The following is a 15,702-nucleotide window of genomic DNA, read 5'->3' as shown; positions in this document are numbered from 1 at the left end:
GAGAGGGTAAATTACATCTTCACAATCCCTCCCCCTCCCAACTTGTGTACGTACTAGGGATCTCTACAGATCACTGGTTAAGTACACACAGGCAGAGCGTTACTTACATGTGGCTTCATGCAGCCACGAATTGGCATCGTAGCTCTCCCACATCATTGCCCAGGAGAACAGCTGCAGGCAGACCACCCATCACCCCAACCACACATCGCCGGACCCCAAAACCAAAGTTCAGATCCACAGTGGCTGTGGGAATAGTTCTCCATTGTCCACCAGCCAGTTCAATGACAATCCCAGGTCCTCTATGGATTGCCTCAGGCCGAACCACTCGGGGATCAGCCAGTGTGAGGAAAGCACCCGAGTCACAAAATCCAACAAGTCTCTGTCCATCCAGCACAACCTCCTGCAAGTGCTTACCTCGATGAGCAGAAGTCGTCATAACTGCAGGTCGCACCCCGTAAACTCCTGGTGGTGCAACATGGGGGGCTGAGTCACTAGGCCAGTCCTCACATAGCGGTGCCACATCTTCCTCCATGGCGCTGGGCTGTAAATAATTAACAATCCGATTGGGCGCAGGATCAGTCCACATTTGAACAGCTGGGCAGGAGACTTGCCGATGCCCTGGCTGTCCACATTGATAGCATCTGAGCTGGGTCTCCCTCCATCCAAGGCGTCCTCTTGGGTAAGGGGTAGGGGAACTTGGAGGCCGGCTCCCACCTGAAGGTGCTGTAGGGGTTTGAGGATGATTCCTCCATGGCCTGGCTGGGCATGAGGCCTGCAAATGCCCGGGATGCCTACAAACATAACACCTGCGCTCTGTTACTTCCTCTCCCCGGCGTATTCCAGAAAGTGCAGTAGAAGCAACTGGAGGCACATTAACACGGGTATCAACATGTGGTGGCTTAGAGGAACGGGGAACAATGGGGACAGAATAACTGGGGGCATCCGGTGTTGTGGAGCTGTTAGGCGTCTCTCCATCCTCCAACAGAACCCTCCACTGAGGCTTGATGGTGAGAGCCTCATCAGCGAGAGCAGCAGCTTCCTCCACTGTCGCTGGTTTTCTCTCACGCACCCATTCCCGGATCTCAGCGGGGCACTGGGCAAAGAATTGTTCTTTTAGGATGACCTGCAGGAAGGTCTCCCAAGATAAGGCCTCCTCTGCCTCCAGCCAGCGATTACATATTTGTTTGAGTCTATGAGCATATATCTTAAAAGACACTTCCCCATCACAGGCTAAAGCACGGAACTGAGTCCTGTAAGTGTCTGGGGTCACAGCATAATGTTCTAGAATAGTCTGTTTAATATCCGCATACTCACAGTTCCACCGAGGGTCCATAGCTCTATAGGCTTCAGCAGCTCCCCCCTCTAGGAGCCCAACCAGATGCCGGACACGCTCCCTGTCCGGGACTTCCATTAATCGACACTGATGCTCAAAGTCCTGGAAGAAGCCCTCAATGTCGCCTGCAGCCTCATTAAACGGCTTAAAGTCTTTGCGGGACACCCTGGGAAGTTCCCTCATGATGGGTGCTGGGGTTACAGTCTGTCTGGAACCTCTCGCGGCTTCCACAGCGAGCTGCTTATCCAGCAATGCCATCTCCTCCATCCTGCGCTCCTTCTCTTCAGCTCCACGCATGGCCTCCCTCTTATCTTCTATGGTGGCCTCATCTCCAAGCAGTGCCATCTTTTCCTTGTACCACACAACCCATTGACTTTTTTGGGTATTCACCTCCAGCTCCCGTCTTTCCTCCCTTTGCTGTGAGGATCCTTCCTCCACGTCATTTTGCGAGCAGACTCCTTCTAGCGCCTCAATAATAATAATAATTAATAATAATTTTATTCATTTATATAGCGCTATTAATTCCACAGCGCTTTACATACATTGGCAACACTGTCCCCATTGGGGCTCACAATCTAGGTTCCCTATCTGTATGTCTTTGGAGTGTGGGAGGAAACCGGAGTACCCGGAGGAAACCCACGCAAACACGGGGAGAACATACAAACTCCTTGCAGATAGTGTCCTTGGTGGGATTTGAACCCAGGACCCCAGCGCTGCAAGACTGCAGTGCTAACCACTGAGCCACCGTGCCGCCCCAATCAGCTGCTCCTTGGAGAGTCCTTTGAAACGAACTCCTACTTCACGGGCCTTTGATTGCAGGCTCCCCAAAGTCCAGGTCTTGTACTCTGCAGTGCTGGTTCCTGATGTTGAGCCATTGTCCTCCATTCCTTCTGCCCTGATCCCAGCGCTGCCAACCAGTTTGTGACGGGGTGTACAGCAGAGCAAGGAGAGACAACAGGCCGAGGAACGATCCAACAGGTTTATTCACAAGAACACTGGAACAGCACACGATAAGTCCACGTAAAACAGATTCGGGGGCCCTTCCCGACAATCCTCGGACCGGATTACAAAGCAATCGTCCTTACAGTAGTCCAAACAGTTCCACACAATCCCACGGGCCGCCACACAGGCCTAGCTCCGTCCGTGTCCACAGCCACACAGGCTGGAGCTCCTGCTCCCTTCAAGTTTCAGCTCACTCTGCCTGAATCTCCCAGGTAAGCAGAGTTTACACTAGTTGGACTCTAGGCCCACCTCCCCCTACTCCCAGGGATGGAAGTGCCTCAAGAGGATATAACCTTGCATTTTAGGGGGTGATTACCTACAACAATAGAAATGTACACAGACGTAGTTCAAATAAGACAAAGAACCCAGCTTGAAATAGGAATCTGTACAGCATATACAGTGAGAGGGTAAATTACATCTTCACACTATCTATCCCTCTATCTATCCCACTATCTATCTATCTATCTATCTATCTATCTATCTATCTATCCCTCTATCTATCTATCCCTCTATCTATCTATCTATCTATCTATCTATCTATCTATCTATCTATCTATCTATCCCTCTATCTATCTATCTATCTATCCATCCATCTATCTATCTATCTATCTATCTATCTATCTATCTATCTATCTATCTATCTATCTATCTATCTATCTATCTATCTATCTATCTATCTATCTATCTATCCCTCTATCTATCTATCCCTCTATCTATCTATCTATCTATCTATCTATCTATCTATCTATCTATCTATCTATCTATCTATCTATCTATCTATCTATCCCTCTATCTATCTATCTATCCCTCTATCTATCTATCTATCTATCTATCTATCTATCTATCTATCCCTCTATCTATCTATCTATCTATATATCAAATCAAATCAAATAAGCTTTATTGGCAGGACCAAATACAAATTAGTTTTGCCAAAGCAAGTGTACATTAGGGGCTGGGGCTGTGGGGATGGGGGGTGGGGACTGTAGGAAGGATGGATGGGGCACATCCAGGGTGGGGACTGTGGGGGCACTTCTAGGATGGGGGCTATGGAAGTCCATGGCTTATGATGGGGCATATCCACGGTGGGGACTGTGGTAACGGTGGATGGGACATATCCAGGGTGGGGATTGGGGGGCCACATCTGGGATGGGGGGCTATGGAAGTCCATGACTTATAATAGTTCTCTTTCTGGAAGTCTATGACATTCGCTCACATACCGCGCTGCTATCTCCACTGCGCTCTCTTCTTCCCCCAGCAGGATATATATTTTCTCTTCCTCCTTCATGGAGCTGAAATCCGGGAAGAGATGGGAGAGTCTCCTGAAGTGAGTGTCCCTCACTGCTGAGTACTTGGTGCAGTGTAGCAGGAAGTGGGTTTCATCCTCCAGGGCCTCCAGGTCACAGTGTTGGCACAGTCTGTCCTCCCTTGGCTTGTAGCTCTGCTTGTGTCGGCCGGATTCGATGGCTAGACTGTGGGCACTGAGTCTATATCGGCTCAGGGTCCTGCGGTCTCTGGGGTCCGGGAGTTTCTCCAGATACGGGGCCAGTCTGTAGTCTCTCTGTAGTCTCTGGTACGTGGTCAGTTTCTGTGAGGTGTTGATGTCGGTCCTCCAGTCACTGACATACCTCTCCTGGCCCTCGTCTACCATCTTCCTGATTCTGGTTCTTGTCAGGCTGCTGTGATTGGTTGTTTTGTCCAGTTGGGTTTGGGAGAGCTGTGCCAGGGGTCCTGGTTCATCTGGCCCACGTATATGTATCAGAGCTTTGTGGTGATGGGAGCTTGGATTGCTGCTCTGTAGGTGAGCCTGAAATGATAGTGACCTCTTCAGAGCTGCTAGGTGTAGAGGGAATCTGCCCAGCTCGGCTCGACAGGCACTGTTGGAGGTGCTTCGATGGACCTGGAGAAGGTGCTTACAGAATTCCAGGTGGAATATTTCTGTTGGGCTGGAATCCCACCTTGACCAATCTGGGTAAGTGTGAGGGCCCCAGACTTCGCTGCCGTACAGGAGGATTGGAGCAATGATGGAATCGAAGATTTTTAGCCAGACCCTCACTGGTGGCTTCAGATGATACAATTTCCTTCGGATGGCATAAAAGGTTTTGCAGGCCTTGTTTTTCAGGGTCTCTATGGCTTGTTTAAAGCTCCCTGACTGGTGAATTTCCAGGCCCAAGTAGGTGTATTTGTCTGTTCCTGTTAGAGTGCAGCCGTTTACGACAAATGAAGGATGCTGGTCAAATCTTCTTTTTCTCTTCTGGAACACCATGATGTTGGTTTTCTTTAGATTGATCGGTAGTGCCCATGTGGAGCTGAATTTCTCCAAAATTTGTAGGTTGTCTTGGAGACCTTTCTCGGTTGGTGACACCAGCAGTAGGTCATCTGCATAGAGCAAGAATTTCACCTGGGCGTCATGGAGTGTGAGACCTGGAGCAGGTGAAGATTCTAGAGCAGTAGCCAGCTCATTGATGTAAATATTGAAGAGCGTTGGACTTAGGCTGCAGCCCTGTCTGACTCCTCGGCTCTGCTGGAAATAAGCCGTTCTTCTACTATATCTATCTATCCCTCTATCTATTTATCTATCTATCCCACTATCTATCTATCTATCTATCTATCTATCTATCTATCCCTCTATCCATTATCTATCTATCTATCTATCTATCTATCTATCTATTTATCTATCTATCTATCCCTCTATCCATTATCTATCTATCTATCTATCTATCCCTCTATCCATTATCTATCTATCTATCTATCTATCTATCTATCTATTTATCTATCTATCCCTCTATCTTTAGTTTTTAGTTTTTGCAGCATTTTATTTTTTACTGCTTTTTTTTAATTAAAATCCATTTTCTACAGTACAAGCAAAACCTAGGAGATTTCATAATTTGCACTTTTAACGCAGTTTGTTTTTCTTTACTGACTTAGATAACTGCAGCGCGTCTAATCTTTCAGCGTTTTTGCAGCATTTTTTTCTTCATAGAAAACGACGAAGAAGTTAAAAAACACAACCATGCCATTTTGGTGAATAAAACGAACTATTAAACAAGTACTTTAGACAAATGACACTTAATTAGCACCAAATAACGCAACAAAAACAAAACAAAAAGCGACACCTGCTTTTTGGAAGCAGCTTTTTTACTGCCAAGAGACCAGGTTTTGCTGCAGAAAAAAATCAGCTCAAACGCTGAGTGTGAACACAGCCTTAAAGATTCGTTGTACACATAATTGTGGGATGTTGCTGCCTAAACAGTAAAAGTAGGGCACATCCTTAAAGGGATACTCTGCCTCCCTTTAAATCCATTTCAGGATTTGTCCAACCCCCCCCCCCCACACACACACACCCATCATAACCAGTATTAAAAACCTGCCTTGAATCATCCTGTGTGAATGTGGCCTTAGAAAAGTCATCTGCTCATAAACTGATTCAATGAAGGATCTGTGTTCATTCATATCAACCAGTGTAAAGAACAAAGCAGCACTGCAGTGTAAAGCATGGGGGACAAAACCACAGCCTGAGTCTTAGTTATGTGCAGCCCCGTGTTCTCTCCTGTCATTTCTTTACCTCCCCAGTTATTCTCCAATCTTTACCTCTCACAATCTTCTCCTAGGACTGCGATGGCCGCTCTTGAGCTCCGAAAACTACGCAAGAAGCTTAGACAGATTGAAACCTTAGAGCATCTTCCCCGGGAACTGACCCCCAGCGAGATCACAAAGGTGACGTACCGCAACCGCAGACCTCCGAACATGATGAAACATATATTTGGGGCACTTTCGATTTGGACTGATTTATTTGCCAAAATGTACATTTATTGAAAGGGTGGACTGGGACAAAGATGTTGATACCCTGCACCCCACAGGTCAGCTGGTGCCGAACCCTCCAGGACAACACAGCACCACACACTGTACAGTGGTCGTTTTTGGTACTGCAGCTTATATCCCATTCACTTCAATAGGAGCCGAGCTGCAGTACCGAGAATGACCACTACACTGTGCACAGAGCTGTGCTGTTCTGGCTCCATACACTTTGTTTTTCCAGGGGCCCCGGCACTAGTAATCAGATGTTGAGTGAGTGCTGGGTGTTGGATTCTTACCTATCCTGCAGATACCTGAGCACTATCTCTGTCTTTAAAGGGAACCTGTCACCACTTTTTTGGCCTATAAGCTGCGACCACCACCACCGGGCTCTTATATACAGCATTCTAACATGCTGTATATATGAGACCAGGCCGCTGTGACAACATAAAAAACACTTTATAATACTTACCTAACGGTCGCTCGGTGGGCCTTATGGGCGTCTCCGGTGCCGGCACCACCTCTTTCGGCTATTTTCGTCCTCTTTCTGAAGCCTGGGTGCATGATGAGGCTGCATCATACACACTCGCCGGTCCTGCGCAGGCACACTACAATACTTTGATCTGCCCTGCTCAGGACCTGAATGCCGGCGAGTGTGTATGACGTCGGACGCGTCATGCACCGTGGCTAGAGAAGAAGGAGGACAAAGATGGCTGAAAGAGGCGGCACCGGACAACGGATACGCCCATATGACCAACCGAGCGACCGTTAGGTAAGTATTATAAAGTGTTTTTTATGTTATACCCCCGGCCTGGGCTCTTATATACAGCATTTTAGAATGCTGTATATAGGAGCCCGGTGGTGGTGGCCGCAGCTTATAGGCCAAAAAAGTGGTGACAGGTTCATTTTAAGAGCAGCCTATTAAATCCACTGCATTTTGGGCATCCCGTGCACCACAAGCCAAAATCGACCCCAGCTCTTACATATAATAGCATTGACCCCCTCCTATATTTAGGTCGCACGAAAACATGATCTGCGGAGACTCGTAGAGGAATTGTTATCTCAGATGATCGTGGAGGAGAAGGACGAGGAGGAAAATGTGGAGACGAGTGAAGAGTGCAGGTGCGTCCGGGGGTAAAGTGACACATTATTCTGACATTGCAGAGTCTGAGGATCCAGACAATTTGAGTCTATTGTGAACGTAATGTCTGCGGGTCCCATGAAGAGGTGAATGTGACAGTCTGCACTGAGCACCCCCTGGTGGTGACCGCTGGAATTCAGAATTATATTAAAGGGGTGAAACGTATAGTCAGACTCCAGTGTTCCCAAAAACGGGGCTTAGGATCTGAGGGCAAGGCTTTGAATTTAGTGGAGCAAACATGCACACCTCTGCTACATTCAGACGGGATTCTGCAGATCCAGATCCCCCTTTTTGGATCTTTGGGGGTCCCACTGATCAGACCCCAGTGATCCCAAAAACGGGGCTTAGGATCTGAGGGCGAGGCTCTGAATGGAGCATAGTTTTTCTTGTTCTTGTGAACATGCGCACCTCTGCTACATTCAGAGACGACTTTGGAGATCTAGATCTCCCTTTTTGGATCTTTGGGGTCCCATTGATAAGATCCCAGTGATCCCAAAAACGGGGCTTAGGATATGACGGCGAGGCTCTGAATGGAGCGGAGTTCTTCTTGTGAACATGTGCACCTCTGCTATGTTTACATTCAGACGAGGCTTTGCAGATTCAGATCCCCCTTCTTGGATCTATGGGGGGCCCAATGATCAGACCCCAGTGATCAGTAAGTCATTTCCTATAAAACCCCTCTAATTTCAGATGTGCTCCCATCGTAGACATTTTGGACATATCCCCAGTATGTGCCATAAATGTCTTCTAGATGCCCGGCTGTTTCTGTAACTCCCTTACAAACGCCCATTCATTCTCTGCCGGTGGCCACCTCTTCAGGCAGTGCCCCCACCCTGGAGCTAGGACCCCCATCTATACAATGTTTATGGAGGACCCCTTTGACGCCATGGTTGTATGTAGGAACACTGCGCATCAGAATAATCGAGCTCCGAGCCCTATAAAGATATATTAATGAATGAATCAGCCTGGAATATTGGCTCGAGCAGCCTTGTAGTAATGACGGTGATATTTCGGTAATCGGTGACACTTGTGCTGGCTGTCTATGATAATTTTGCATGAGGACTGGGAGTCGTTACCAACCTGTGCCGTCCTCTCTATAGGAAATCCTGCGCTGATTCCCATCATTAGCACAGTTAGAGGATTGTGCCAGACAGCTGCTTCCTCCTTATTACCCCTGTCAGGCAGCTGCAGTGTGAAATCGCGGTGACGTCCATCACTTTGATCACCTCGCCGGTTTCTGGGCGCCATTGAACATGCCTGGGAAATCCCGTCATTCTGTTTGATGGTGGTCCTCGTTCATGGTGCCCCCCTGATACATTCATGCACATCTCCTGTTTTCTTCAGCTCCTGCAAAGACACTTCATTCTCCGATCCTGACCCCGACGTCCAGCCGAGCCCTCAACCGGCCGCAGCGTCTAAGCGGAGAAAGCACAAAACGGCCTCACAAGTACAAACCGCACCTCCAGAGGAGACGCCGGCCCCCGCGGGACCTCACACAGGTTTGTTAAATATTCAGAGAAAGGTGTTGTACAACTTCTGCCAAGGGGTTAAAAATTGTATTCAGCTTTCTTAGTTATATCTGTAGAACCAAAAAACAAAAATGGAGAAATAGCCCAAATAATGGTAAATAAAATGAGTCTATGTAATATACAAAATAGATAGAAAATCATTACAACAATTCAATCACGGAAATCCATGTGCAGCGATAGGATAATTAGATTATATATAATTAATTATATATATATATATATATATATATATATATATATATAGAGATAGATAGATAGATAGATAGATAGACAGACAGACAGACAGACAGACAGACAGACAGACAGTCAGTCAGTGGAATGAAAAAGTTTGGGCACCCCTTGGTCAAAATTACTGTTATTATGAACAGTTAAGTTGAAGATGACGTGATCTGTAAAAGGCATAAAGTTAAAGATCAAACATTTCCTTTGTATTTTAAGCAAGATTTTTTTTTTCATCTTTTACTTTTTTTAATTAACAAAAAAGGAAAATGGGCCAATGCAAAAGTTTGGGCACCCTGCATGGTTTGTACCTAGCAGCACCCACTGGGAAGTATCACAGCTTGTTAACACTTTTTGCAGTAGCCAAAAGTTTTTCAGTTCTTTTTTGAGAGATTTTCATCCATTCTTCCTTGGAGACATCTTCCAGTTCTGTGAGATTCCTGGCTAGTCTTTCATGCACTGCTCTTCCTTGGAGACATCCTCCAGTTCTGTGTGATTCATGGCTCGTCTTGCATGTTCTGCTCTTCCTTGGAAACGTCTTCCAGTTCTGTGAGATTTCTGGATCGTCTTTCATGCACTGCTCTTCCTTGGAGAAGTCTTCCAGTTCTGTGAGATTCCTAGCTCATCTGCCATGCACTACTCTTCCTTGGAGATGTCTTCCAGTTCTGTGAGATTTCTGGATCGTCTTCCATGCACTGCTCTTCCTTGGAGAAGTCTTTCGGGTCTGTGAGATTACTGGCTCGTCTTGCATGCTCTACTCTTCCTTGGAGAAGTCTTCCGGGTCTGTGAGATTACTGGCTCGTCTTGCATGCACTGCTCTTCCTTGGAGATGTCTTCCAGTTCTGTGAGATTCCTGGCTCGTCTTGCATGCACCGCTCTTCCTTGGAGAAGTCTTCCGGGTCTGTGATATTCCTGGCTCGTCTTGCATGCACCGCTCTTCCTTGGAGACGTCTTCCGGTTCTGTGATATTCCTGGCTCGTCTTTGAGTTCTAGCCACAGATTTTCAATGATGTTCAGATCAGGGGACTGTGAGGGCCATTGTAAAACCTTCAGGTTGCGTCTTTTGAGGTCATGTAATGTGGATTTTGATTTGCGTTTAGGATCATTATCCATTTGTAAAAGCCATCCTCTTTCCTCCTCGTTTCCCCTCTTTTCATCTTCAGTTTTTATTACAGATGTGTTATGTTTTCATCAAGAATTTGTTGAAATGTCATTTAATCCATTCTTCCTTCTACCCGTGAAAAATTCAATGTGCCACTGACTGCAACATAACCCCAAAGCATGATTAAACCACCCCATGCTTAATGGTTGGCGAGATATTCTTTTCCTGACATTCTGTGCCCTTGTTTCTCCACACATACCTTTGATCATTGAGGCCACAGAGTTCTTTTTTAACCTCACCGGTCCACAGGACTTGTTTCCATAATGCATCAGGCTTGTTTAGACGTTCTTTTGCAGACGTCTGGTGCAGATTTTTATGATGAGGACGCAGGAGAGGTCTTCTGTTGTCAGATGCCTTTCCTCCTTGGTCTTCTATCTGACACCGCGGTATGTTCTGTGTCAGTAAATGGTTTCACATATTAGTTGTTTTGGTTCTATGTCTGTTTTTAGAGATACCACATACTGTATTTAGCGGATTTATGTAGGGTTTCTATTCTTAGGGATATCTATACCTGGGAAAGCTGGGTGATAATCTGTCCGCCAATACAGACCTGGACATATGACAGTGCAGGGTCTGGTGCTGCAGCTCAGTCTTATTCAAGGGGCTAGGAGCTGGCTGCAGCCACTACTAAATGTACGGAATTGTGCCTGGTACAAAAATAAGGGGGCACAATGCTGGTTGTACGCCCACCACCCCCTTTAGGCATGTTAGATCTTTGCCTCCGGTCTTCATCGAGGGTCTGTGTCCTAAAAAAAAGAAAATAATCTACTTTTTTTTATTACAAATTAATCCAAATGATTTAATATTAAAATGGATCTGGCATCAGATTGTACGATATAATCCGCATACACTAAATACAACTCTTAGACCTGATGGAGCCGATGTACTTACTTTAAAAAAAAAAAAAAGCGGAAAAAAACAAACAAAAAACAAACAAAAACAACCCCTCTTCGAATGGCTGTATAATCCTCATTTAAGAATTTTATGTCTAGCTAAAGAGTGAGAGAACTTGTGAGTTCAGGTGCATTCGGTCTCCTTCCATCGGGACTGACTGACAGCTGCAGTTTTTCCAAAGCAGCAGCAGAGAGGAGGGACACTGAGGAGCTGTCAATCAGGCCAGGTGCATAGAGATTGATGAGCAGAGAGTAATCACACTGGAGAGCTGTCTATCATGTTAGGTGGGTGGAGATTGAGCAGCAGGGAGGAGGGACACTGAGGAACTGTCAGAGACTAGGTGGGCAGAGATTCAGCAGGGAGAAGGGACACTGAGGAACTGTGAGAGACTAGGTGGGCAGAGATTCAGCAGAGAGGAGGGACACTGAGGAACTGTGAGAGACTAGGTGGGCAGAGATTCAGCAGGGAGGAGCGACACTGAGGAACTGTGGGAGACTAGGTGGGCAGAGATTCAGCAGGGAGGAGGGACACTGAGGAACTGTGAGAGACTAGGTGGGCAGAGATTCAGCAGGGAGGAGGGACACTGAGGAACTGTGAGAGACTAGGTGGGCAGAGATTCAGCAGGGAGGAGGGACACTGAGGAACTGTCAGAGACTAGGTGAGCAGAGATTCAGCATGGAGGAGGGACACTGAGGAACTGTGAGAGACTAGGTGGGCAGAGATTCAGCAGGGAGGAGGGACACTGAGGAACTGTCAGAGACTAGGTGGGCAGAGATTCAGCAGGGAGGAGGGACACTGAGGAACTGTCAGAGACTAAGTGGGCAGAGATTCAGCAGGGAGGAGGGACACTGAGGAACTGTCAGAGACTAGGTGGGGAGAGATTCAGCAGGGAGGAGGGACACTGAGGAACTGTCAGAGACTAGGTGGGAAGAGATTCAGCAGGGAGGAGGGACACTGAGGAACTGTGGGAGACTAGGTGGGCAGAGATTCAGCAGGGAGGAGGGACACTGAGGAATTGTCAGAGACTAGGTGGGCAGAGATTCAGCAGGGAGGAGGGACACTGAGGAACTGTCAGAGACTAAGTGGGCAGAGATTCAGCAGGGAGGAGGGACACTGAGGAACTGTCAGAGACTAAGTGGGCAGAGATTCAGCAGGGAGGAGGGACACTGAGGAATTGTCAGAGACTAGGTGGGCAGAGATTCAGCAGGGAGGAGGGACACTAAGGAGCTGTCAGAGACTAGGTGGGGAGAGATTCAGCAGGGAGGAGGGACACTGAGGAACTGTCAGAGACTAGGTGGGAAGAGATTCAGCAGGGAGGAGGGACACTGAGAAACTGTCAGAGACTAGGTGGGCAGAGATTCAGCAGGGAGGAGGGACACTGAGGAGCTGTCAGAGACTAGGTGGGCAGAGATTCAGCAGGGAGGAGGGACACTGAGGAGCTGTCAGAGACTAGGTGGGCAGAGATTCAGCAGGGAGGAGGGACACTGAGGAACTGTCAGAGACTAGGTGGGCAGAGATTCAGCAGGGAGGAGGGACACTGAGGAATTGTCAGAGACTAGGTGGGCAGAGATTCAGCAGGGAGGAGGGACACTGAGGAACTGTCACTTAGATTAGGCTTGTGTAGATTCAGCTGTTGCAGGGAGGGACATATAAGAGCTATCGAGCAGATTAGATTGGCAGAGATTCAGCAGCAGGAAGGAGGGACACTGAGGAGCTGTCAGTCAGGGTAGGTGGATGCGCTAAGGCAATACAGAAGACACAATAGGTAGACAGTGCTTGTCATTTACCGTCCGGCCATCATTATAATAAATAGGGGTCATGTTATAAAGCTGCATGATGCAGTCATCATGCAGTTACCATGTGCTATTGGGTGCATGGAGGATTTGAAGATAGATTAATAGAATGGGAGCAGAGTCTGAGGAAAATTAGGAAGTGGAAATAGGGGAGAGTTAGGTTAGTGAGGTGAGGTGATGGGCCTGTCTAAAGGGATGTGTTTTTAACACTAGAACTACTGGACTCGTGACACCTATATAGAAATACATGGTGCAAAGTAGTCAAAATCACTACCTCAGTAGTTCTAGTGTTAAAGCACGCTGAAAACCTTGGCCTCCAAGTATTATTCGTATTGTCTGGGGTAGTGCATTCTAGAAAACTGGCACAGCACAAGAGAAGTCTTGGAGATCTAGGTTTGAGGTTTGGACTACTGAGGATGTTAGTCTGAGATAAGTTGCAGAATGGAGAGCACAGGTAGGGCAGACAGAGATGAGGGGGAGAAATAGGGTGGTGCAGAACTGTGGAGAGTTTTGTGGGTGAGAGAGATAAGTTTGCACTGTATTCTGTAGTGAATGGGTAACCAGTGCAATGACTGGCACCGGGTGGAGGCATCAGTGGAGCAGCTGGACAGAAATATGAGCCTAGCTGATGAATTCAGGACTGAAATTTTGGTTAGAGGGAGACGGATCAGTAGAGAATTGCAGCATTCCAGATGAGGATGAATAAGAGCAACACTAAGACGGGCTTTGCACGCTGCGACATCGCAAGCCGATGCTGCGATGCCGAGCGCGATAGTCCCCGCCCCCGTCGCAGCTGTGATATCCTTGTGATAGCTGCCGTAGCGAACATTATCGCTACGGCAGCTTCACATGGACTCACCTGTCCTGGGACGTCGCTCTGGCCGGCGACCCGCCTCCTTATTAAGGGGGCAGGTCGTACGGCGTCACTGCGACGTCACACTGCAGGCGGCCAATAGCAGCGGAGGGGCGGAGATGACCTCCTTCCTTCCGCATATCCTACGGGAGCCGCGGTGACGCCGGTAGGAGATGTTCCTAGCTCCTGCGGCTTCACACACAGCGATGTGCGCTGCTGCTGGAGCGAGGAACAACATCGTAACATCAGACCATCGCGTCAGCGTAATTATGGATTACGCCGACGCTACACCGATGATACGATTACGACGCTTTTGTACTCGGTAATCGTATCATCTAGGCTTTACACACTACGATGTCGCCTGCGATGCCGGATGTGCGTCACTTTCAATTTGACCCCACCGACATCGCACCTGCGATGTCGTAGTGTGCAAAGTACCCCTAAGAGTTTTTGACTTTTCAAAGGTAATAATAATAATCTTTATTTCTATAGTGCCAACATATTCCGCAGCGCTTTACAATTCAGGAGGTTCATATACAAACAAGTAACAGTTATAGAAAATACAATAATTAGAGCAAAAAAGGCAACCCTGCTCATGGGAGCTTACATCTACAATGAAGTGCGGGGACAGGGTACAAGTGGTTATTTCCAATGACAATCCAGCCATCTCAACAAAATGGGGGATAGATAAAGGCTGCCTGAATCAGTCAGCCAAAACTTTGAGATGCTTTTGGGTGCGGTGGAGTTTGATGGGGAGTTATGTTTTGAGAAGTCATGGAGGGACTATGTCAATTTAAATTGACTAGGGAGTGTGATAGGCCGCACTAAAAAGATGTGTTTTTCAGGAGCATCTGAAGCTGGGTAAATTGTGATTCGCTCTAGCTTCTTGGGGTAGAGCATTCCAGAGGATTGGTGCAGCTCGGGAGAAGTCTTGAATCCAGGAGTGGGAGGTTCGGATTAGTGTGGATGTTAGTCAAACGTTGTTTGCAGAGCGTAGAGAACAGGTAGGGTGTAGGGGGTGCAGCACTGTGGAGAAGATGGGTAGGGTGATAGACAGAGATGAGGGTGGAAATGTAGGGGGGGGGCGCACTGTGGAGAGGATGGGTAGGGTGATAGACAGAGATGAGGGTGGAGATGCAGGGGGGTGCCGCACTGTGGAGAGGACGGGTAGGGTGATAGACAGAGATGAGGGTGGAGATGTAGGGGGGGGGTGCCGCACTGTGGAGAGGATGGGTAGGGTGATAGACAGAGATGAGGGTGGAGATGTAGCGGGTGCAGCACTGTGGAGAGGACGGGTAGGGTGATAGACAGAGATGAGGGTGGAGATGTAGGGGGGGGCCGCACTGTGGAGAGGATGGGTAGGGTGATAGACAGAGATGAGGGTGGAGATGTAGGGGGGTGCCGCACTGTGGAGAGGACGGGTAGGGTGATAGACAGAGATGAGGGTGGAGATGTAGGGGGGGGCCGCACTGTGGAGAGGATGGGTAGGGTGATAGACAGAGATGAGGGTGGAGATGTAGGGGGGTGCAGCACTGTGGAGAGGACGGGTAGGGTGATAGACAGAGATGAGGGTGGAGATGTAGGGGGGTGCAGCACTGTGGAGAGGATGGGTAGGGTGATAGACAGAGATGAGGGTGGAGATGTAGGGGGTGCAGCACTGTGGAGAGGACGGGTAGGGTGATAGACAGAGATGAGGGTGGAGATGTAGGGGGTGAAGCACTGTGGAGAGGACGGGTAGGGTGATAGACAGAGAGGAGGGTGGAGATGTAGGGGGTGCCGCACTGTGGAGAGGATGGGTAGGGTGATAGACAGAGATGAGGGTGGAGATGTAGGGGGTGCTGCACTGTGGAGAGGACGGGTAGGTGATAGAGAGGAGGGTGGAGATGTAGGGGGTGCCGCACTGTGGAGAGCTTTGTGGTGATAGACAGAGAGGAGGATGGAGATGTAGGGGGTGCAGCACTGTGGGGAGGATGGGTAGGGTGAT

The 15,702-nt window shown here is 48.1% G+C and overlaps 1 protein-coding gene across 2 annotated transcripts in view; it reads left to right on the top strand.

Annotated features, from left to right (window-relative positions):
- LOC142310704 (uncharacterized) overlaps nt 1-15,702 on the top strand; it is a 66,221-nt gene that overhangs the window by 5,928 nt on the left and 44,591 nt on the right. For both annotated transcript variants that reach the window (XM_075348301.1, XM_075348300.1), the window contains exons 2-4: nt 5,944-6,049; nt 7,143-7,249; nt 8,613-8,767. In XM_075348301.1, the coding sequence (XP_075204416.1) occupies nt 5,951-6,049; nt 7,143-7,249; nt 8,613-8,767 (361 nt within the window). In that variant the 5' untranslated portion in view covers nt 5,944-5,950. The remainder of the gene's footprint in view (nt 1-5,943; nt 6,050-7,142; nt 7,250-8,612; nt 8,768-15,702) is intronic.

Source organism: Anomaloglossus baeobatrachus, chromosome 5, assembly GCF_048569485.1.
Source record: "Anomaloglossus baeobatrachus isolate aAnoBae1 chromosome 5, aAnoBae1.hap1, whole genome shotgun sequence".
NCBI classification, from domain to species: domain Eukaryota; kingdom Metazoa; phylum Chordata; class Amphibia; order Anura; family Aromobatidae; genus Anomaloglossus; species Anomaloglossus baeobatrachus.
The sequence above is the reverse complement of the archived record's forward strand: the minus strand, read 5'-3'. Positions and strand labels throughout refer to the sequence as shown.